Source organism: Cibotium barometz, chromosome 52 (genome assembly GCF_041138505.1).
Source record: "Cibotium barometz isolate CiBa-2024 chromosome 52, ASM4113850v1, whole genome shotgun sequence".
NCBI lineage: Eukaryota > Viridiplantae > Streptophyta > Polypodiopsida > Cyatheales > Cibotiaceae > Cibotium > Cibotium barometz.
Genome location: NC_141097.1, coordinates 19,080,414 through 19,103,935, shown reverse-complemented (window position 1 = coordinate 19,103,935; position 23,522 = coordinate 19,080,414). Strand labels below are relative to the sequence as shown.

The 23,522-nt window shown below is 48.7% G+C and overlaps 1 protein-coding gene across 5 annotated transcripts in view; it reads left to right on the top strand.

The window, feature by feature from the left end:
• Positions 1–1,739: 1,739 nt before the first annotated feature.
• LOC147608915 (peptidyl-prolyl cis-trans isomerase FKBP16-3, chloroplastic-like) overlaps positions 1,740–23,522 on the top strand; it is a 31,603-nt gene continuing 9,820 nt past the window's right edge. For all 5 annotated transcript variants that reach the window (XM_086788343.1, XM_086788344.1, XM_086788342.1 and 2 more), the window contains exons 1-2: positions 1,740–1,849; positions 1,958–2,265. In XM_086788343.1, the coding sequence (XP_086644469.1) occupies positions 1,822–1,849; positions 1,958–2,265 (336 nt within the window). In that variant the 5' untranslated portion in view covers positions 1,740–1,821. The remainder of the gene's footprint in view (positions 1,850–1,957; positions 2,266–23,522) is intronic.

Here is a 23,522-nt window from a genome sequence, read left to right as displayed (position 1 = left end):
AGAGAGAGAGAGAGAGAGAGAGAGAGAGAGAGAGGTTTAAATCTTTGTAAATGTGTATTTGCTTAACATGCATAAGAGCAGAGTTTTGTTCTTCTGGTGTGTACTCATAAAAAAAGCAAGGTTGGAATGGCTTAGCTCTTTGCTTGATATGTATGAGCAAGGATGTATTCTCCTAGAGTGTGCTCATGTATGTACAAAAGGGACTTTTGGGATATCTTAAGATGGATATCTATGCCAAATTTAATGCTCTTGCAATAGCTTGAGCTCCACTAATTGCAGTATATGCCTAGCATGGCCAATGCAATCGTTCAAACTTTCAATTCATATGTATGCCAAGAGCCTGGGGAACTCCCTTCTCATGACGTCTCTTGGAGTGCATTAACTGTAGTTTAACAGCAAGGGTTGAAGTGGGATGATATTGTGCTTTGCAATGCTTTCACATAGATATGTATGTAGGTGCGATGCTCATGGATATGTATGCATATGCATGCTCATGGATATGTATGCCGGTGCGGTGCTCTAATGTGCAGTATGCCAAGTGCAGTTCTCTTGGAATGTGCTCATGTATGTACAAAAGGGACTTTTTGGATATGTTAAGATGAAAATGGTGCACTTGCAAAAGAATAATAAGATCCTGGGGATATGTATGTTGAGAAATATGGCCTTGGAATGTATTTGGTGTAAAATTAGCCTTGAAAATAATACCATGTTTGGCAGCGCACTGGTGGATTTGTATAAAGTGGCATGCTATGGGGAAAGCTGATGAGATCCAAAACAAAGATTTTTTTTGGACCAAAGCTAATATAATGTGTGTGTGTGTGTGTGTGTGTGGTTTCTTCATATGTATACACATGTGCATGTTTTTTTCCCGTGGTATACAAGTAAACCCACATATTTGTACTCATTTTACTGGCTGTTATTACCCCTTTGTAGACGGGTCTATCCACTTGATGTAAAAATTGGTATGCACTATTTGCGCTTCACTTACATCTTAGGCATGTGGGCAGTAGACGAGTAAGTGACAAAGACAAACAAATTCCTAATGCAATTGTTTGTCAAGGGTTGTTCAATAGTGCCTTAGTAGACATGCATATCAAATGAATGATTCTTGCAAGAGCAACAAAAATGGGTTACAAATTAGGGCCTGCTTCCATGGTATGCATTCCTCTGTGTTTGGAGGACGAGTTGTTTATATATAGGTTGGCAAGTTAGGGACCATGGGGCCCATCATGGGCTTCAAATACAAGGCTTATCCCTACTTACCCTTCGAAGATGAGCGTTTTTTTTCAATTGTTTGTAATTAGAAAGTAAGGAAAAAAACACACCCGTGCGTGCCATCGCTTTTGCATTGAGGGCTTGAACACGTGATCTTGGAACTCTAGAGCAACACCTCTCTCTACTGCACTGATTTGTGATCGACAAATAAGAATACTCTTGCCCGTCAGGGACAGGTCAAGCCACTAATATTATCTCAAGGAAGAGTTTCACAAAGCTACCACGTGGCAAGAATTTGGAGGTTCGGGAAAGGGAGGGGGAGGTTTGGGTAGCATTTGATTTTGGAAGCCTCAAAACAAGTGCGAAGCACGGGTTCCCAAGTAAAAACACTATAACTTTGAGGGCTCTTGCCCTACATTGGACAGCTCGGGTTCGATACTCATCCTTTTCTCCCACATGCTTAATGGTATGCGGTCCGTCAATTCAGTCTCTAAAATTAAAATAACCCTCGTAATTATAAAAAAAAAAACTTTGGGGTCCAGTGTTTCATTTAAAAAAAGCTTATCCACTCAGTCCCACGGACAAACGTTGGAGAGCAACTCAGCGATGGCCACCACCAAGCTCCTCAACGCGGGTATGTTTCCGTGGTGGACTGTCAATTATATAGACAAGTTTCTAGCTATGGAACCTCTCGTAGCTTTGCTAGGTGTATATAACCTGCGTTTTTGCTTTGTTGTTCAAGGTTCTTCTCAGGTGCATTTCTCTGTGCTCTCACAGAGAGCAGTGAAGGATGCGAGCACTCTTCAAAGGCCTCGGGTGCTAGCTTTCTCTAACGACTGTTATAATCACCCCACATACACGAGGGGCAGCGATGCAGTGAAGCCATCATATATGAGAAGACGGGATGCCTTGCACATGCTTAGTGCTGGGGCTGCACTCTCTGCCTTCCAGCAGCAGCTGTCTGAGAGGAGGGAAGCCATGGCCGCGGGCCTCCCTGAAGAAGAGCTTCCCAAACTGTGCGATGATGCCTGCGAAAAGGAGCTTGAAAATGTATGCCGATGAACTGTGAACACCTCAGGTTTTTTCCCAGTGCATTTGATCTATATTCAGATTAAGATCGTTTCTGTTAATCTCCCATCTTAATTAATTAGCTTATTTGCATCTTTTCTCTCATACGCTGGATACCGGTATACCTTTGACATGTGCATTGGACCTTGCTAAGACTATTCTCTTTAATGCTATGCCTTGACACAGCCCGGTTTGGCCGCACTTGCCCGTGTCCACATCTTTGACATGTGCATTTGAGCTTACTAAGACTATTGTCCTTACTGCTGGGATTTGGACACAGCCCAGTTTGCCCTCAGACATGCCTCCGCGTCACAGTCCAGGTTTTCATTCTTGAGAAAAGGGCTAGAAACTTAATGTGGTGGTTTATGTGCAAAAATCACCTCGGACATGCCTTTGGTCCACAGTCCGGCCTTTCGCTCCTGACAAGGAATATAGGTGGTGTCAATGGTGTCAAGTCTGTGGGTTGTCCCTGGCACAGTTACAACCTATTCGGATTATTCTTTGTACAAATGTCCAGGCAGCTTAATATGCCAAGAGCCGGGTGCCGGACACGGTTAAGATCAGGTCTAGAACCTGCAGGGCACATAAACCACCACTTAATGTGGTGGTTTATGTGCAAAAATCACCTCGGACATGCCTTTGGTCCACAGTCCGGCCTTTCGCTCCTGACAAGGAATATAGGTGGTGTCAATGGTGTCAAGTCTGTGGGTTGTCCCGGGCACAGTTACAACCTATTCGGATTATTCTTTGTACAAATGTCCAGGCAGCTTAATATGCCAAGAGCCGGGTGCCGGACACGGTTAAGATCAGGTCTAGAACCTGCAGGGCAGTTGCCAGGCTGAAGACCCAAGTCCCGGGCAGCGGGAACTTCAAAGGCACGTTTCTATCTTTCAACCTTCGTGGCCTGCTTCATCATAACTCCCTTACGTGTTCTCAATCAAACAGCTTTGCACACTTGTGACATGTGGTAGGCTCACCATTGGGTCAACTGCTTGGATACAGGTGTGAAGGGCACTAAACCAGCCACATGAGCTCATAATTCCATTAGATTAAAGCTTATTTCTCAGTAGTACACTAGAATTTCAAAAAGGAGATCTTAGCTTTCTGTGCCTTGGAAGCCTGTATCTCATGAGTGGAAAGCCTTCAGAGGCGGTTCTTACTCTCACACATTTTCAGCTATGATTAGAGGGATTTCGAGACGGACCTTTCGAACTGCTTCCTTCCTTAGAAATACCTTACATAGGCCTTTAATAAACTAATGGTTTCCCTTTGTGAAAAGCTAATAGTCACTAAATTATAATTTCAGCTTTCTTTTACTCAAATGTCAATGAAAAGGCCACTTTCTTGCACACTTTGGAATCTGGATATTGATACTCAATGGGATTTGCAATAAGGTTTAGCTAGCACAGAATTTCAAGGGCGAGTTTAACAAACACCAATGCAATTGACAGTCCATAAGGGAAGATGGTGGGATCATGTACAAAATACCTAAGAAAACCTTGGTGTTACATGTGCGGTGCAGCGGAACTCCTCTTGTTCGTGATTAATGATGCGTTAATTGCTGATTATGGTGAGAGAGAGAGAGAGAGAGAGAGAGAGAGAGAGAGAGAGAGCATAGTACAACTGATGGGCTACCTACTACCCCCCCTTGCTCGTATTGCTGCAACTGAATGAGTACAAATGAATGGGCTGAATCTGCCTTGACTATGATTAGAGGGAGTTTTAGACGGACCTTTGGGACTGCTTCCTTCCTCACCAATATCTTACCTAGGCCTTAAATATTACTATTTCCCTTTGTGAAAAGCTAATAGTCACTAAATAATACTTTCAGCTTTCTTTTACCCAAATGTAAATGAAGAGGCCACTTTCCTTGCACACTTTGGATACTGATACTCAATGGGATTTGCAATAAGGTTTAACTAGCCCAGAATTTCAAGGGCGAGTCTTAACAAATACCAATGCAGTATACAGTCCATAAGGGAAGAAGGTGCCAACATGTACAAAATACCTACGAAAACCTTGTTGTTACATGCAACGTAGCGATAGTCCTCTTGATCGTGATTAGTGATGTGTTAATTGCTGATTATGGTGTGTGTGTGTGTGTGTGAGAGAGAGAGAGAGAGAGAGAGAGAGAGAGAGAGAGAGCACATAGTACACCCGATGGGGTCCCTTTTGCTACGCACTTAAGGGCCCCCCCTCCTAAGAGAGTATTTGCTTGTATTGCTGCAACTGAATTAGAGCAAATGAATGGGTTGAATATGATTGACCTGAAATTAGGGTTTCCCACAGAGAATCACCCTTCCTCCTCGACTTGACCTGCGTTTTTCTCTTCTCACAAAGGGATGTAAAACACACGCCCTGTTGTTCTCGTGCTTTTGTTTATAGTCAGTTTACCATTGTTTATGGGAATGCAGGGAAGCATAGAGGGTTTGGTCTGCGATTGCACACCTCTTTGGTAGGATTAAGAGGGATGCTATCATTTCTTTTGGTTCTATCATTTGGTTGACACAGTCTGGGCCTCAGCTGAGATTCGAGGGGACTGACAGGAGCTTGGCCATTATGGTTAGACAAGGAGTTGCTCGACAGTGTTGTCTTCAGGATTTGCCACTTTCACACTTTGTCCCTCTGGCACAGAGGTTAGACAGCTCTTGGGAGATGATTGCTAGCATCTCAGCCTGGAATATCTAGAAGGCTAGATGCACCGAAGCCATTGAGGGTACTCCTGTTCTTGTTTCTCAGTGTCTTTGCAGGATTTGGTGTGATATTATTCACACCATCATGGCTACCTCGGCCAGAATCCAAGGATCTTCGAGGGCTGCGGAGAGGAAGCGCGGCCAGTTTATGAGAGAGTGGGACATTGGTATCTTTTTTACGTCCTCTCATTCGGGACCCTATTGGCAGCACAGGGCTCTTGATTGGTTGAGATCTCCACCTTACTTGGTGTTAAATCTCCATTTTGTAAAAAATTTTCATACTTAATAGAAGTCTCCTTTCTGAAAAGGAAAAATCTATCGAGAATCTCACATCTAGGGCAGAGAAACCCAGATAAAGGAGGAAATTTGTGGCTTCTTATAAGAATGCCACAATCTCCACCAAAAAACCCTCTGAATGTCAGTCGAAATGCCGTAAGTTTCGCAATGGGGTCTAAGAGTAGGGACACTCTGAATGTGTCCCAAGATAAGATGTCTGGCATTCCGCACCATATAATTGAAAAAATGCATGCTTTTCAAAGGGTTACAAGCATCCTTCCACTCCCACTCACCGTGGTCCCACTGCAAATGTCTGATAGGGCAGCCACCATACAACCAAATGTTAACACTCTGTGATCATCCCCTGGGGGGGGGTGGGGTCAACAAAGACGTGCTTCCCTAACCTGCCAACAACTCTGACTGGACGAATCTGGGGGCCCTCAATAAGGTTCTGCACGTCACATCTCTCTAGCTGCCATCCATCCTGTACAAAAAAAAAGACTAGTACATCATCCTTCCTAGGCAAGGGGAGACCCATAACCTGAAGAGGAACACATGTCCCAGAAAAAACCCCAAACCAAGAATGATGACGGCCTTCCAAGAAAGATCCAGTAATCCAGTGGTTGGGAATGGTTGCATCAATCTGTGCAATCCTTTGGCTAGAGCCTCTCAAATGCTGCGTGAAATCCAATCTCTGTATGTCATGTGCACACCAGTCAGGTGTACAGTGACATGGCATCATTTTATGGCATCATTAGCATCCTCAGCATCATAATCAGCAAACGCATCATCCTCAGCATCATCATCAGCAAACGCATTCAGTTCAGCCCATCAGTTCTGCGTTTCATCATCAGGTCAGCATTCAGCATCTGTTCCAAAGCCTCCCTTCAGCGTTTCCTTCCCAGGAGACAAGGGAAAGATAGTGGACAGCAGTTCATTCAGTTCATTCAGCATATTCAGCAGTACAGATCCATTTGGATCTCATTGTAACTGCATTCTTCATATAATATAGCTGCATTGCATTGACACCTATTTGTCTGTCTCTTGAACATCATTAAGTGCAGTTTAGTTAGACTAAGGTTGTGATTACTACGGTCTTAAGCTCTCACATGTCACATTGGTATCAGAGCGTTACAGGGTAACCAGCCTTAGAGCATGTTCAGTTCATCAGTCATTCAGTCAGTCATCATTTTTATCGCTTCCGCACAGTTAAACCCAGTTCTCAAAATTTTGCAAGCCACTCTTAGGGATTTTCCCTTAGGTCTGCATTAGTAACCCATCCATCTGCATTCTTGCACAGCATATAGGGTTGCACATGGCTTGCATAATAGACATCCTAGCAGTCAGTCTTGCATACATGTTGCCCATGAACTCTCAGGGAAGAAGGACATCCATCATCAAAGAAAGACATAAGTTTTGGGCTTCAACTGGCAGCAGCAGGGGGTTTCTCTTCCACAGAAGAAGACGGAAGTTTGCTCCAACATCGCCTCAGGAGGTTCAGAGCGTCAGGTACGACGGAGATGGTAGGTGAAAGGTTTCCACAAGCAGGTCAGGGGTGACTCAGGTATTTGCCATTCAGTTCTGCAGGGGAGATGTCAACGCCCACCTGACAACCAAGGTATCTGGCAGAGCATCCTCTCTCAATCCAAGTAAAACCAACATCTATACCCAAATCTGCAAGAGGAGAATCATTGATCCAAAAACCAACTGACTTATGCCAATTGATAGTAGCTCTTGCTGCCAAACAAAAGGCCCCCAAGGCTGTCCGGAAAGAACATAAACAAGCATGTGAAGCCTCAAGGAACAACGCCGTATCATCTGCTAACTCAGAGTCCAAAAACTCTGCCTCTGTGCATAAAGGCAGCTTGAGACCCACAACACCAGGGGCAGCCGGAAGAAACCTGCTCATAGCCTCAGCTACAATGAGGTACAGGAAAGGGGCGAGGGGACAGTCCTCCCTCATTGAACGGGAAATCTGAAAATGCTCACTGCGCCCCCCACAGGCTAAAACAGTGCTATGATTCTCTCTGTATAGGCAAGACACCCCTCTGATCCAGTTTTGGGAAAACCCCATGTGTGCCATAGTGCCCTCCAAAAAATCCCAATCCACTCTGTCATAAGCTTTTTCAAAATCAAGCAAAAGAATGGCAAGAGGCTGCTGACTAGACTTTGCCCACTCGACAGCTTCCCAGAAAGAAAAAATGTTATCCTTCCTTGGAGGAAACCATTCTGGGTATCATGGATAGTCCTTTGGAGAATCGGCTGCAAGCTTATACTCAAGGCTTTAGCTAAGATTTTATACGCAGATCCAAGGAGGGTGATGGGCCTCCATTGCTTGATGTCAGTCTTGTCCCCTCTCTTGGGGATAAGGTGAATCAGCCCCTCCGTGAGGCATGGAGGCATCATACCGACAACCACATTTCCTGAAGGGCAACAGTGATAGCATCTCCAATACGATCCCAAAAAAGAATATAGAAGGTGGGAGAAAGACCATCATCCCCCCCTGGGCATGAACCACTGGAAAGAGCATGCAGTGCGTGAAGGAATTCATCCTTCGAGAAAGGGGCATCCAGGGAAGAACACACAGCATTTGTAATGAGCCTGGGCATGCACTCCCAAACTTTCTGCCGTGCCACATCTCTTTGAGGAGAGGGCACCTCTGTAGTCAACAAAGACCGATAAAATTCTGAAGCAATACCCCTCACCTTATCAGGCTCAATTTGAACCTCACCCTGTGAGTCCTGTAAGTACCTCACAGAATCTCTGCTATGGGAAGGCATGTGTGTTGAAAAAACTCTTTGTTGCATCTGCCACCCATCTGAGTCCAAAAGGCCTCGTTCGCATGAAAGGTGAACTCAGCCCTCCTATCCATGGCTAACTGCAGCTCTGCTCTACCTGTGGTCAAGAGGTCTGTAATCCAAGTCGCATGTGGATGCTTTTCATGTTCCCTCTGAAGAGCAGCAATCCTACGCCTAATAGCTCTCTCCTTGTTCAGAGCCTCTTCTTCTTAGACAAGGCAGTGCTATGATAATGATGGCTGGTCCTCTCAAGAGCTAGCGCAATATTATGACGAGGATCAGGACCATCACAAGATCTCCATATCTCTCTGATCTCAAGGGAAATGTCAGCATCAAGATAAAGAGAGTGAGGGATACGGACACCGGGAGAGGCCGAGCGAGCCCCAGGCCTCCCTGAGAGACAAAACGACGGGGCAATGATCGGATTTGGTGGTGCCAGGCATAATAGCAATGGTGCCTCCTCTGTCCAAGGACCAATCATCCACATAAAACCTGTCGAGATGTGCAAAGATGCTCTCATCCCCGCTCCTGCGGTTATGCCAAGAGAAAGATAAGGAATTTGGCCTTCTCTGGAAATCATCCTCAGTCCAGCAATCCCTGCCAAAAAAGGAAAGCGTGAACCTCTCCCATGTGGTTCGCTCCAAAGGGTGTAAAGCCCCTTCGCGTCCACCCTTCTTGTCAGAAGGTTGCTCAACCATATTAAAATTTCCTCCCACTATCCAATGATCAACCTAGGGAATGACATTTGTAATGGTGTCCCAAAAGGCCACCCTTTCACCTGTCACGTTAGGTGCATAGATATTCAAGATTCCCAATTTCTGACCCTCATGCATGATCAAGATCCACTGCACTCTACAGGGATGATAACACCATGCCCAATAACATGAGGTATAATAGATGCTGCCACTGAAATACAAACACCCTTTCTAGTCCCAACTGTCGAGGACTAGACGGTGTGGCCAGAAAGCATCTTACCAGTTTTGCCACACTGAGATCTATCCAATTTGTGTTCCTACAACAAAAGCACATCCATAGACCCTCCTGCAACAGCAGGGTGAAGCTGGTCCTTCAGAAGGCGCTTCCTACCACGGGTGGGAAGCCCTCCAAGGCCCTGAACATTCCATGAGACGATTCTCATGGAAGAGAAGAGGGTTTGACCCCCGATCTAAGAAGACGATGGGCAGCCTGAGGACGCCTCTCATAATGCTGGAGGACGGGAAAATCCACGGGCAAAGTCCACTGACATGCCCTTGTCCGAGGCCCTCCACAGTACCTCCATATGTACGAGAAACCTGTTCGCCCTGCGGGGCATCAAGGGCAATGGCATCATGCTGAAAATCCTGCAATACATGATCCCCACTGTGCTGAACATCCTGCATATCGCTCCCTCCAAGTAGAGAGGACTCAACAAAATCATCCTGATCTGAGATATCATCTCTCTGCAAAGATGCATCAGCTGACACATCCCTCTGACCAGAAACATCATCTATCTGTACATGATCCGAGGAGGCCTTCCCATCAATCGCACTAGGGGGGCGGGCGTGAGAGACAGCTCGCCACACCTGGCGAACTGAAGGACAGGAAGGAACCAAGGGAGGTGGCGCCTGAGAAGCACGCTTACGAGGCCTCCTGCGACCTCGAGCCCAAGGACAATCTCAAGCCCAAGATTGTCCTTGAGCCCGAGGACAATGTCAAGCAAATTGACCCTGTTGGTGACAAACCCGGCACTGATCGGGTTTACCTGCAATCTCCATACGTTGCTTCAAAGGGTCACAAGGGCCCGGAAGCAAAACATAGTCCTCAAAGAGCTCAATGTCACGGGCAAGAACCATGACCCTGGGGACAGCATCCGCCGAGGCAGTGACCACCTGGGCAGAAGATGTCGGCAAGGCGTGAAGGGGCACTTGAAGAACCAGCCCAAAGGCAGACCCGATGGCCTCTAACAGGAAACGGTTCCGGTCTTCCTCAACAGGGTCAAAATAGCTGGAGTAGGGAAGAAAGAATATCTTCCTCGAGCCCAATGGCAAAGGGTTGCCCTTCAAAACCTCTGAGGCTGCGTCCTCAGAATCAAAATCCACTTGGAAGAATCCTCTTCCAAGCAACCTGACATCTCGAAAGTGTAGAGCGAGGTCGGAGGGTAGAGCTGCCAGGACCCAATCCCTTGGAGACGGGACGGGTGAGATCCAAAGATTCTGGCAATGAGGGTGGTTTTGGAGTCTTTCTCTATTTCAGCGTAGAGGACCGCAAGCTCGGCTTCGGAAAAAACAATGGTTCGCCTGGCCGAGGGAGAATGATTAGCCATGATGCTAATCGAAGAAAAAGGCCGACTTGAACCCGAATGAGGAGCAATCCGAACCAAGGGGAAGAGGTAGGCAAGGAGGCGGAGGAAAGGAAGGGAGGGTGGAAAAGGGAAAAGCAAAAAGGAAAGGGAAGCAAGGGGGAGATGGCTGGACGCAAAGGCGAAGAAGGGCGGGGGAAGGGCAGCACAACAGGGCTGTGCAGAGGGAAGAGGCGGAGGAAGGAGGGGAGGCGGGGAGAGGAGGGGAGGCGAAACAGCGCAAAAAGTGGAGGGCGAAGAAGGGCGGGCAGAGGCAAGGGCGAATGGCGATGGACGAAGGATGGGAGGCGGAGTGTGGATGGAGGCGAAGCTGGCATAGAGGCGGAGGGGCGCAGCGATGGAGGAAGGAAGGGAGGCGGAGGAAGAAGGGGGCGAAGCAGCCACAGAGGCGGAGGAAGAAGGGGGCGAAGCAGCCACAGAGGCAGAGGGGTGCAGGTCAGGGTTCAGGGAGCTGATTCTCGACAGATTTCAGATGACTGGGTGCAAACCAGTATCTTCTCCTATGGATATTGATGAGAAGCTTTCTTCACTTGATGCTTCTCCAGGGACTCATCAGGGACAATATCAGGTTCTCATCAGTTGTTTGGTATGGTTAACCTACTCCCGATTGGACATATGCTTCGCAGTCAGTTTATTGAGTTCCTTCTCATCCAAACCCCGTTAGTAGCATTGGCGGTGTGCTCTCAGAGTTCTTCGGTACTTGCGTGGCACTTTGGATTTTGGCATCTTTTATGGCTAAGGACGCACTCTTGTTGGATAGTGTGACTCAGACTGGACTGGAGATCCAGATACACGGCGTTGATTTTGTGAAAATCTCAGATTTTGTCGCATGAACCCTTGATAGTTGGTTTATTGATCCTAGGGTTATGTTGGATATTCTATGGGTACATAAAAGGCTCACAACATGCTTAGTGCACATTAAAAAGGTAACGTTAAGTGTACTGCATTATGCGGAATGTCCATGTGGGATCCTAGTACAACAGGCACATGTGACATAGATAGTATGCTCTCTCTCCCGCTGCGCCCCTTCGCTCCCCCTCCCGCTGCCTGCCTTCGCTGCGCCCCCCCTCCCGCTGCCCCCCTTTGCTCTCCTCTCCCGCTGCGCCCCCCCCTCCCGCTGCGCCCACCCCTCCCGCTGCCTGCCTCGCCCCCCCTTCACTCTCTCTCCCGCTGCGCCCCCCCCCCTCCCGCTGCCCCCCTTCGCTCTCCCCTCCCACTGCGCCCCCCTCCCCTCCCGTTGCGCCCACCCCTCCCGCTGCCAGCCTCGCCCCCCTTCGCTCTCTCTCCCACTGCCTGCCTGCGCCCCCCTTCGCTCTCTCTCCCGCTGCCTGCCTGCGCCCCCCCCCAATTCGCTCTCCCTCCATCTGCTTGCCCTTCTTCCCTCCCTCCTGCTGCCTGCGTGCGCCCCGCCCCCCCCCCCCCCCCCCTCACATTGCCCACATCTCTCCCTCCCCTCCTCCCTGCATGTGCGCCTTCTTGCCTGCCCGCACCCCGCCTTTCTACCCCTCCATCTCTCTCTCTCTCTCTCTCTCTCTCTCTCTCCTTCTACACTGCCCCGCAGATCTGCGTTTTAGGGTTTGGCTGCACTCCATGGCTTCCCCCTTGCGCAACCCGACGAAGGCGACCTTTATGGTCACAAACAAGAGGATAACAAATGTGGAAAAGGAGATGAAGGAATGGGAGGCGGAGATGGAGGGATGGTGGAAGGAGAAAGCCAATTTTCTCCAAATGGTATTCAATGAGGGTAAGCGGTGGAAAGAGGAGGAGGAGGACCTCATAGCAGAAGTCAAAGACCTTCACGCGGAAGTCAACACGCTCAAAGGCGTAATTTCAGCTCTTCAGAGGGAGCTTGCAGAGGCTAAGGCAAATGGTGGACTTGAAGAAGGTGAAATTCAGCCATCCATGATAGAAGAGCTCAAGGTTATCAAGGAACAAGTACGGGCAATTAAGGAAGAAGAGAAGCAACACGAAGCAAAGACTTCCTCATGGGTGGAAGTCATCACCAAGACTCAAAGGAAGATGGATGAAGCGGAGAAGTGGATAGAGGTCGCCAAGAAGGGTAAAGGTAAGGAGATAACAACCCCTACACCTACAATCATTAACATGACTTTGGAAGAGGAACAACGAAGACGTACACGTGCTTTGCATGTGAGGATTACCGGCCTTAAAGACGGGGATAAAGTTGAAGAGGAGGTGAAAGAGCTTATGGTGTTGATGGGGATTTACAGTGCGGCACACGCAAAAGCCTGGAGAGTGGGCAAAAAAAGCGGAGGCAACGGGGAAACATCAAAGGAAAGAGCTCCGATTCCTTTGGTGTTTCCCCGTTGCCTCCGCTTTTTTTGCCCACTCTCCAGGCTTTTGCGTGTGCCGGACTGTAAATCCCCATCAACACCATAAGCTCTTTCACCTCCTCTTCAACTTTATCCGCGTCTTTAAGGCCGGTAATCCTCACATGCAAAGCACGTGTACGTCTTCGTTGTTCCTCTTCCAAAGTCATGTTAATGATTGTAGGTGTAGGGGTTGTTATCTCCTTACCTTTACCCTTCTTGGCGACCTCTATCCACTTCTCCGCTTCATCCATCTTCCTTTGAGTCTTGGTGATGACTTCCACCCATGAGGAAGTCTTTGCTTCGTGTTGCTTCTCTTCTTCCTTAATTGCCCGTACTCGTTCCTTGATAACCTTGAGCTCTTCTATCATGGATGGCTGAATTTCACCTTCTTCAAGTCCACCATTTGCCTTAGCCTCTGCAAGCTCCCTCTGAAGAGCTGAAATTACGCCTTTGAGCGTGTTGACTTGCCCGTGTTGACTTCCCCGTGAAGGTCTTTGACTTCTGCTATGAGGTCCTCCTCCTCCTCTTTCCACCGCGTGTTGACTTCCCCGTGAAGGTCTTTGACTTCTGCTATGAGGTCCTCCTCCTCCTCTTTCCACCGCTTACCCTCATTGAATACCATTTGGAGAAAGTTGGCTTTCTCCTTCCACCATCCCTCCATCTCCGCCTTCCATTCCTTCATCTCCTTTTCCACATTTGTTATCCTCTTGTTTGTGACCATAAAGGTCGCCTTCGTCGGGTTGCGCAAGGTGGAAGCCATGGAGTGCAGCCAAACCCTAAAACGCAGATCTGCGGGCAGTGTAGAGAGAGAGAGAGAGAGAAGGCGGGGTGCGGGCAGGCAAGAAGGCGCACAGGCAGGGAGGAGGGGAGGGAGAGATGTGGGCAATGTGAGGGGGGGGGGGACGCAGGCAGGCAGCAGGAGGGAGGGGCGAAGGGCAGGCAGCGGGAGGGAGGGGCGAAGGGCAGGCAGCGGGAGGGAGGGAGAGCGAAGGGGGGCGAGGCAGGCAGCGGGAGGGGTGGGCGCAGCGGGAGGGGGAAAACGCAGCGGGAGAGAGAGCGAAGGGGGGCAAGGCAGGCAGCGGAAGGGGGGGCCGCAGCGGAGGGGGGGGGCAGCGGGAGAGGAGAGCGAAGGGGGGCAGCGGGAGGGGGGGCGCAGCGAAGGCAGGCAACGGGAGGGGGAGCGAAGGGGCGCAGCGGGAGAGAGAGCATACAGCGGGAGGGGGAGTGAAGGTTATGGTGTTTAACACGACGCCACAGTGGGTTAGGCGATCAGCTCCAACATTTACATATGGGCAGGAGATTGTGGAGTATACAGATACATATACATATCTTGGGGTAGTATTCAGTGGACCAGTGTTTTCGATGAGGAGAGCAGCAGAGTCTAGATTGACTAGAGCACATGCACCCCTGGGTGGTTTGGAGAGGATGTGTTCGCAGGTTCAGTTTCAGGAACCTCGAACGAAACTTTGGCTTTTTGACACTCTAGTGACATTAGCTATGCTTTATGGAGTGAAGATATGGGGACCTTCAGTGGGCCATCACAGCGCAGGCGGGTGGAGAGGTATGGAGAGGCCTTTGGTATCTATGATTGCTAGGATTATTAGAGCCAAGGCCTTGGTACCTCATGAGATTATTCGAGCAGAGCTGGCGGCTGCCCCTCTGGTGATTGAGGATGGCTAACTGTCGGGAGGACTCAAGGGCGAGGCGTGCATATCTGTCTCGGACAGATGACATCTTGGTTCCAGGCACATGGTTTTAGCATGGACAGATTGCCTCCCTTCCAGTATTCTCTGGAGGCACCCTCTCTCACTCTCACACGGACAGAGATTACCAGACTCATCCGTCAGGAATTAGTTCAGCTGGACATTAGGAGGACATGGATACAGCGGACTGAGGAGCTGGGCACGAAGATGGCTTTCTACAGAGAGCATTTTCTTCAGCTCACAGAGCAGATGGTTTTGTGATCAGACCCAGTTACATGGATGTACACTTGTCTTATGCAGTACGATGTGCTATTGGTGAGATTCGCACATCCTCACACCAGCTTGAGATTGAGATTGGCAGATATAGAGGTATACCAACTGAGGCCAGGATATGTCGAGTATGCCATGGGGAGCCAGAGACAGAGCTGCATTATATATGCCATTGTACTGCATACTATGAGATACGTGGTCGTTTCCACTATTTATTCAGAGAGGGTTTTGGACCACTTTCCAGAGTCATGGGGTACCAGGACCAGAGGTGTTTGGGATTGTTCTTGCTTGAGCCGCGGAGATATAGAGATAGCCTGCTTAGGGGCACAGAGAGCCAGACTCAGAGGCACATTACAGACTTCTTTAGTCCAGCCATCACTGCGCTAGATGGACCACAGCAGCAGCAGGACATGGATATCACCCACACCAGCGGTACACTGATTGATCGTGCGATTGAGCTTGGGTGGTCCAGACGCCCACGACTACGGAGGAGGGCATCCCAGCATAGACGGAGGTTGCAGCGGCGGATTCGGATTATTCTTGTGAGACATGCGGGACACCCAGTCAGGGTGCTGACCACAGAGGATATTGAGGAGATCCGCCAGCGTCGGATGCGGCACATATTATGAGATGGAGGCACCTCCATAGTGTACCCCCCCGTCCCACATGATATTGTATCCCCTCACTGTACTCCACTCACCTCCATAGCGTACCCCCCCCCCCCCCCCCACTATATTCACACCTGATAAGGGTTTCTGTTTACCTTCCAGTTCCAGTTTCAATTTCTAGGTGCCAGTAGTATCATCTTTATTTTTTCATTTTCTGGTTTTTTATCCAGACATTGTATCAGATCCACCATGATGTAACTTTTTGGTCTCATAGGTCATTTTGGCCTTTTGAAGACGTTAATATAACATTTCATTTCATTTCATTTCTCTCTCTCTCTCTCTCTCTCTCTCTCTCTCTCTCTCTCTCTCTCTCTCTCCCCATAATCAGCAATTAACGCGTCACTTATAACGATCAAGAGGACTTCTACTATGCTGCATGTGAGAGTGGTATCAGAGCATAGTCACAAGGGACAGAGGACGGCCATATGTAGGGAACGGGGGCGGGGGTAGGAACGACACTTAAAAATTACTTTGTCAGTACCACCCACTCGCCTATACGGGCAAAGCTTGCATGTCCATGGCTGTGCACCACCTCCATGAGGGGATGGGGGGTGATTGACCTCATCCCACCATGTCCATCCCCGTTGTCCTTCTACGGGTAGTTGGAACTTGAAGAGCCACTACCACGAGGAGGATGCCATGGATGATGGATGCCTCCTTGTCACTTGATAGCTTGAGAGAGAGAGAGAGAGAGAGAGGGAGTGAGGCTTGAGCCTTGAAAGTTGAGGGAGAACTTGAGAAGTTGAGTGAGGGTGGGTGGGTGTGTGTGTGTGTGTGTGTGAAGCTTGAGAGAGTGTGTGTGAGGGAGAGAGTGTGTGTCTTGAGAGGCTACAGCTTGCTTGTGTGAGAGCTTGAAACTTGAGACCTTGGCCCTTGAGGCTTGCCGCTTGAGGGAGAGAGAGAGTGTGTGTGTGAAGCTAAAGGTTGAAGTGTGAGAGGGAGTGTGTGTGTTTGTGTCTTCTTATAGGGAGGGAGGCAAGAGAGAGGCCAAGGCCCAAAGCCTCAAAGGCTCAAGGCTAAAGGCCCAAGAAAAGGCCCTCCCAAATGGCCAAAAAAAAGGTAAAAAATGATGCCATTGCCCAAACAGTAACCTGCGGCGTTCCCATGCAGCCGTCCCCCACAACTGTCCCCTCCTGGATCCGTCCCCAGAATGCCGTCCCTTGTGAGGGACACCCAGCTGGGGACGTCCGTCCGTCCCCGTCCCCCAGTGTTCTCGGGACGGCGTCCCCCCATTCCAAGGGTCCGTCCCCTCCGTCCCCTGTGACTATGTATCAGAGCTTTGGTGCTAGGTCAAGGAACTCAGCGAGTGGTTTCGAGCATTGTGGGCTTCCTTGGCACACCCACCCACCCACCCAAAGGACAGCAAGCAATGTGTTTTCTAGCCCTCCGTTAGAAGAGGAAAACGCAGGTCATCTTCAAGTCAAGGACAAATAGTGATTCTTTGTGGAAAGCCATAATTTGAGGTCACTGTACAGTTAGGGCAGATTCAGCCTATTGATTTGTACTCATTCAGTTGCAGCAATACAAGCAAAAACTCTCTGGAGGAGGGGCCCTTAAAGGGGTAGTTGGGACCCCATCACGTGTTATGTGTATGTCTCTCTCTCTCTCTCTCCCCCCCCCCCCCGCCCATAATCAGCATTTAACGCATCACTAATTGCGATCAAGATGACTTCTGCCACGCTGTATGTAACAGTGGTATCAAAGCCTTGGTGCGTGGTCAAAAAACTCAACCAGTGGTTTTGTGCATCGTCAGCTTCCTTGCTGCACTCAACCATCCAGAGGACAGCAGGCACTGTGTTTTCCAGCCCTCTGTGAGAAGAGGAAAACGTGTGTCATCCTTCTAGTCAAGGATGAAGGGTGATTCTCTACGGGAAACCATCATTTGAGGTCAGTCTACAGTTAGGGCATATTAAGCCCATTCATTTGTACTCATTAAGATGCATCAGTACAAGCAAATACTCACTTTGGCCAGGGGGCGCATTAAGTGGGTAGTTGGTACACCATTGAGTGTACTGTGTGTGTGTGTGTGTGTCTCTCTCTCTCTCTCTCTCTCTCGGGGAAAGATCACCATCCCAATGGCCTGCCATTGTGAAGGAAACCGGTGGTGATGATTTCCTACACAAGACTTGGAGAAACAACATTTAAATTTTATCTTAGCTGAATTTGAATTACAGAAACAAGTACCTGATTTAGATTCAAATTGGGATCTAAGGTGAGAAGACTGTCCTCCCCTTTAATGTGGTCCTCGTTGGTGCAGACAACAGGAGTCGGCGGGTACTGATGATGGGTACAGGGGCAATAGCAGCCGGTACTGATGGCGGGTATAGGAGCAACAGCAGTCAATGCTGATGGCAGGTTTAGGAGCAACAACAGCTAGTACTGATGGCGGGTTCAGGAGCAGTAGCATTAGGACTAGAGGCGGGTGCTTATGGCGGGTACAGGGGCAGCCACAGGCGGGTGCTGTTGGCCGGTACAGGGGCAGCAACAAACCTGCTTGGTCTTGGTTGGTGCAGACAACAACTAGCGGCGGGTACTAGAGCTGTAGCCAGCAGCAAGGCTGGAGGCATGTACAAGGGCAGCAGCAGCTGACGGGTGTGAACGCGGGTACAGGGGTAGCCGCAGCGGGCGAAAACCATTCCCCCCCCTCCAATCCAGTCGGCGCCTCCCTTTCCATCCACCACCCCCTTCACCACCATCCACGTGCTGGTCCTTATTCTAACATAATATTAGGCGTTAATCAATGGTGAATTCTTGGGCACCCACATTGAAAGGTGTCCAGCCATAATTTTAAATGTGAACACGCAACCTTATAAATATTAAGGTTTACACTACTTTATACATTTTATTTGAAAAAGGCAATACTTACCACCTGTTCACATGCCACACTAACTTGCCAGCAAACAGCACACCCATGGTACACTGGGGGCGTCCCCGTTCGGTGGACTGTGGCACGTCATAGCAGGCAAACACACGAAAACAAGTTTATGCATGCAAACATGAATGCACATGTAATGGACGAAATTTCCCTTTCATGAAACTTGTACAAGAATTTCTTGTCGGGCACAAAACTGGCACGACATAAATGTGACGTCCTGGTCTTCCTATGGAGTGATAGTCCTATAGGCAAAACACAAATCCTTGCACGGGCCTTCCTATGGAGTGACAATCCCATAGACAGCTCGGCACAAATATCAGTCCTACCATGGAGTGGCAGTACCATGGATAAGATGCTATCCTTGTCATACACGGGTTGCAGCAAACAGGCTCCCATCCATATGGCACAATACTGATCACACACGGGTGGCACAAAACTGGTTCTCGTCCATGTGACACAACATGGCTGACCCTTTCACATGGGACACTGACCTGGGCACATGTGAACATGGTACAAATATGGCCGCTCTATGGAGTGACGGTCCCATAGAAGTGGCTCCAAAAATGGAGATGGGCCAAATGGTGATAGGCTTCATGTGTGGTGTTCTATTTTAGCCTTTAGGGCTGACCATGTTAGCTAGAGGGGTTGGTCACCCCTCACATGTTTTCCCATATTATTCCCCATTTTATGGAGTCTTGGGCTTTTTTCCCTAGTCATGGAGAATCTTTTCCCTAGTCGACTGCCTTCATGTGGGCATATATATAGCTGGCTTGCCTCCCTCATTCTTCACTGCTTACTTAGCATTGTTTGCTGCAGTCCCTCACATACGAGGTTTTCTTCCCTCTTGCTCGGGACATGGATTCCTTTGGATGATGATATTGAGAGAAGGTTCTCACCTGTGTTTCCTCTCCATCTCCATCTCCCTCTCACACTCTCTCTCCCGTGTTTACACTTTTCCATCTTCCGCTGCACATTTTATGAGATCCTTTGTGCCACCTGGCCGTACCATGCAGCTGTCAAACACCTCTTGTATCTATTGTCTCTTGTGCCTTTTACATGACTTGAACCATCGCCACCCATACTGGGATTGATTGTTTGATCCTGGCTAGTGTGCTTGTATATTGTTCTTGAATAAATTCTTGAAAGGGGGCATGGCATGTTCCCCGCTCAGTGTTGTGTACTGTGCAAGATCCCCATTCCCTATTCCCTCTCCCCTCTCTCTCTTTATATCTTTATCTCTTGGACACGTGGTTGAGTGTGTTACTGCCCGTCCCATTGGGCTTACATCCCCCTCTGTTAAACTTGATGACGGGATTCCAATTTGGGTTCTTGGATGACTGTCATCATCCCATTCTGTGTTCTTGATTCCCCCTGTCATCCTTCCGTATGTGGCAACCTTTTCATTGACCACCCGGCCGAGTCTCCAAATCCACTCTAACTTTGATCAAGATCTATGCATCTGTTCCATCTTGTCCCCTTTCCATTCCTGCCCTGTCCCTGAACACTTTCTCTGGTCTTCCTTCTTGAGTATTAAGTGTGGCACTGTCACTCCACCCCTGTGAGGATCAACCTCCCTTGGAATTGTTACCTGAAAGCCTTTCCTGGTGTGCCCCAAGTGGCACCCGACTCACAGGACTGCCATTCCCTTGGGTCTTGTGGAATGCCACCAACCAACCTCTTGAGAATTCTTCCATGTCTTGTGTTCCTTGTCTTGGGTCTCGTACCTGTGCTCTTTCTTGTACCTTGGACGTGTGCACCTTCATCTAGGACTGAATCAGTGTTTAGCCTTGCTGAGCCTGATGCTATGATACCAATGTTACATGCGGAAGCTCTGGGAGTCTTCTTTCAGCCCTACATACTGTCCTGAAACATGCTAATGCAAAACACATGCAGCAGAGAGAGAAGAGAGAGAGAGATAGCTCAGTATACAGTATTCAGTATATTCACAGTGTACAAAAAGGTACAAATCTTGGCAGCCCTAGGCATGCCTAAAAAGGTAGTAAAATACCTAATCTAACCCTAGGTCTATGACCCAGTCCTTTTCTGGACTGAATGGCGTAAATGATGAGTAACAGGTGTCCAACAATCCTGCTCTGGGATACGAGACGGAGCAGGACAGCTAGGCCATCAGATTCATTAGGGGCCAGCCTCGCCTTGTTCCTTCACCGGATTTCTCGTCCGCCGGTGTCAGGTGAAAATTTGAGAAGTGTTTTGAGTCTGTGTATATATGGGATGCATGGTTTGCGAAATAAACTTTGCCCTGAATGCCCTGGCAAATGTACAGAGTGGGTGGTTTTATGTTTTTTTTTTACGAGCTCTTGGCGATGCCTTCACGTGAAAGTGTTACGGGAACCCCGAATGTGATGATGGTTGGTCAATATGGGCTGATTCTGGATGCAGAGATGGCGCTCCATTTTTATCAAGCAGGTGAAGAGGTTGGCAGAGCATGGGCAATGGTCGGGTTTTGGTAAGTCGATGATGTAGTTGATTGAAGACGGTGGGCAGTTCTCTTGTCATGTTTGGAAAGTGTGGGCGCCGCATGTTCAGATGAAGCAAGGTAATGAGAGGGCGATTGTGGCCATCATTGAGGTTTTAAAAATAATAAAAATATACCAACCAACGTGGCCAACAATGAAATAGCCACGTGGAGGTTTGTTTAGCTGCCAGCACATTCTCTGGAAGGTTGGCAAAGAGGAAAAAAGACGTGAAAGGTAGCCGCCTGGTGCCGGAAGCCGCTTGGGGGGGGTGATTCTGCAGAGAGAGAGAGAGAGAGAGCCAACGCAGAGGGAGTGGCTCTCTGGTGATTCTGCAGGGACAGAGGTCGCAGGTTGTTGCCGCCGTGTGATGCACCGGGAGGTCTCTCGGGTAGCGAAGGCAGGTGAGGCCAGCGTGGTTGCGGGCGATTGGAGACGCCGACGTACAAGTGTTGGTGGTGACTGTGGCTCTGGTGCAGAGCGAAGAGAGGGGCTGTAAGGTATTTTGGCAGCTACAGACGCAAAGGGAGAGAAGGTTGCCGCCTTGCAGGCTAGAGGCGCTGGTGATACAGGGAGTGAGGAGTGCAGGGAAAGGCGACAACTGGGGAGCCGCCTTGGTCGTGTTGAGAGAGCTGGGCTGCTGGTGAGCTGCAGGCGCCTGGAGAGAAGCTGGACGTCAAGAGGCGGCCGCTGGCAACTGTGAAGAGGGGGTATGCGTTGGTCACCGGAAACAGTTGGCACTGGAGGTAGCCAGTGGTAGCTGCAGGCGCAGAGGAAGGTTGCTTTGGGGGTTTGAGCGTGGAGTGTGGGCCAGCTAGTAAAGGGTCGCTTCAGAAAAGGTGGACGGCACCGAAACAGGGAGCCCTTTGAGCAGCGAAGAGAAGAGAGGGGTTGTAGACGTGAAAAGGTGGCCGCCTTTGGAGCTGGGCGACGTGGAGAGAAGCTGGATGCGCAGAGCCGACTGAAGACAGCTAAAGAGGGAAGTTGGAAGTGAGGGAGGGGATGGTGGGGCGCCCTCTGAAGAGAGAGAGAGAGAGAGAGTTGATGCAGGTGGCTGATGGCTAGCGACTGTGGGAGCTGTGGCTGCAGGCGAAGACAGTAGAGGTGCCGACTTGGGCTGGAGACAGGTGGGCTCGCCTACGACACCTGGCTGTGCAACTGGCAGTGAAGCCGTGAAGGAGGGACAGCAGTTTTGCCAAGAGAAGCAGAGACCGGGAGAGAGGCTTGGTTGTCAGACGCAAGGGTGGAATTCCCTTGGTAGTAAATCCAAGCCAGCGTCTTGGTTTTTGGTGTAATTGCTGAGTTTGTTTGAAGTGTGGTGAAGATGGAACTGGATTTTCCAAAGTTTATGATGTGGATGGTGCTGTGTATGTTTTTGCTGAATGATCATTGTCTATCGTGGTTTTGAGCTGTCTTTATGGTGTGGGTGGGTGGTGAACAGTGAAAAGTGTTCCAGCCGGTGGCTGGTGGTGCCCCCGTTCGTGTTAGTATTTTCAAAGTTTGGGAGGTGAAGGGCTATAGAGGAGTTGGTCCTGCCAAGCTTATCCTCAACACCTAAATACATCACTACTTGCCATTTTAGTTTGCAAATAATGAACCTAACACAGAATGCAAATATCCCAACCACCCATAAAAGTACTGTCAATGCTCACTGAATGTAACCAAGATGGCTGTGAGTAAATCATTGATACCGAAGAGACATGCAAAATTGTATGAAAAATGGCAGTGTAGAGTGTGGAAAGGTTAGTAGTAAGGATGCAAACGTCAATGTCAATGACGATGGAAAAGCGACAATGGACGGCCATGTAACACCTAGGCATATGCCCACAACACAATGTCTACACATCAAATTTATGTTGCTGCAACCTAAAATTGAACAAAGATAGTTCAGATTGACACTCCCCCGAGATGTCTATGAAAAATTTACAGCATGTGAAATGGCTCGAAACGCCCTCTGAACGGCCTTCAAACGTGCTCAAAATGGCTCTAAATTTTTTGTGAAAATGATGTTAACTCTGCTAGCAACACGCTAATGGGTATACCTTATCCACCTAAGAGGATAGCCCAATCTGATATAATCAGAAGAGCAGCTTGATGAGGTGAGGATGAAAGCAAACGATGGAGGCGACAGCCAAGAGAAGCAGCATGAGAACAGTGTGGAGCAAGTTCTTAAGCACTTCAAGGACAACAAGCTCTTTATCATTGTAAAGAAGTGTAATCGTTTGCTACAAAAAATGCATAATCATCATACCGGATTTGACTTCACCCCTCTCAAAGCTAGGAACTGTGACAGAAGATTCCTCAAAAAATCTTATACGTTAGATCTTTGTGGGATTTATTAATTTCACAACACAGCTCCTTTTACCAATTTATCGAAGTGTTAGGACTATAAGATAGAAATTTCGGGTGAGGCATGGCCTCCCTGCATTAGGATGCCTTACAAGAATCTTTAAATATCCCATCCGCTTGTACAAGCCAGGGTTGTGGAGCATGGTTTGCTACTAGTATGATCTGCCATGTTAAAATCCATGAAAATTGAAGGGTACCTTTAGCCTGTCCAACATTGTTGGTATTCTTGATGTTTTTCTTATTTAGACCTCCCTCAATTACCATCCTTGGCCTTGACACTAGTGTTGCTCTTTAACATTGAGTTTTTCAAACATAAAACCATTAAGCTAAGTTTCTGACCTAGACCGGATGGCAACTGATGACTTGTCCCTAGACTAGGGCTCAGAACATATTCAGTGCTCTTCCCAAAAGGTTATGTTACAATATACTCTGTATAATTATGTCCATGGGGCAAAGTAGTAGAGC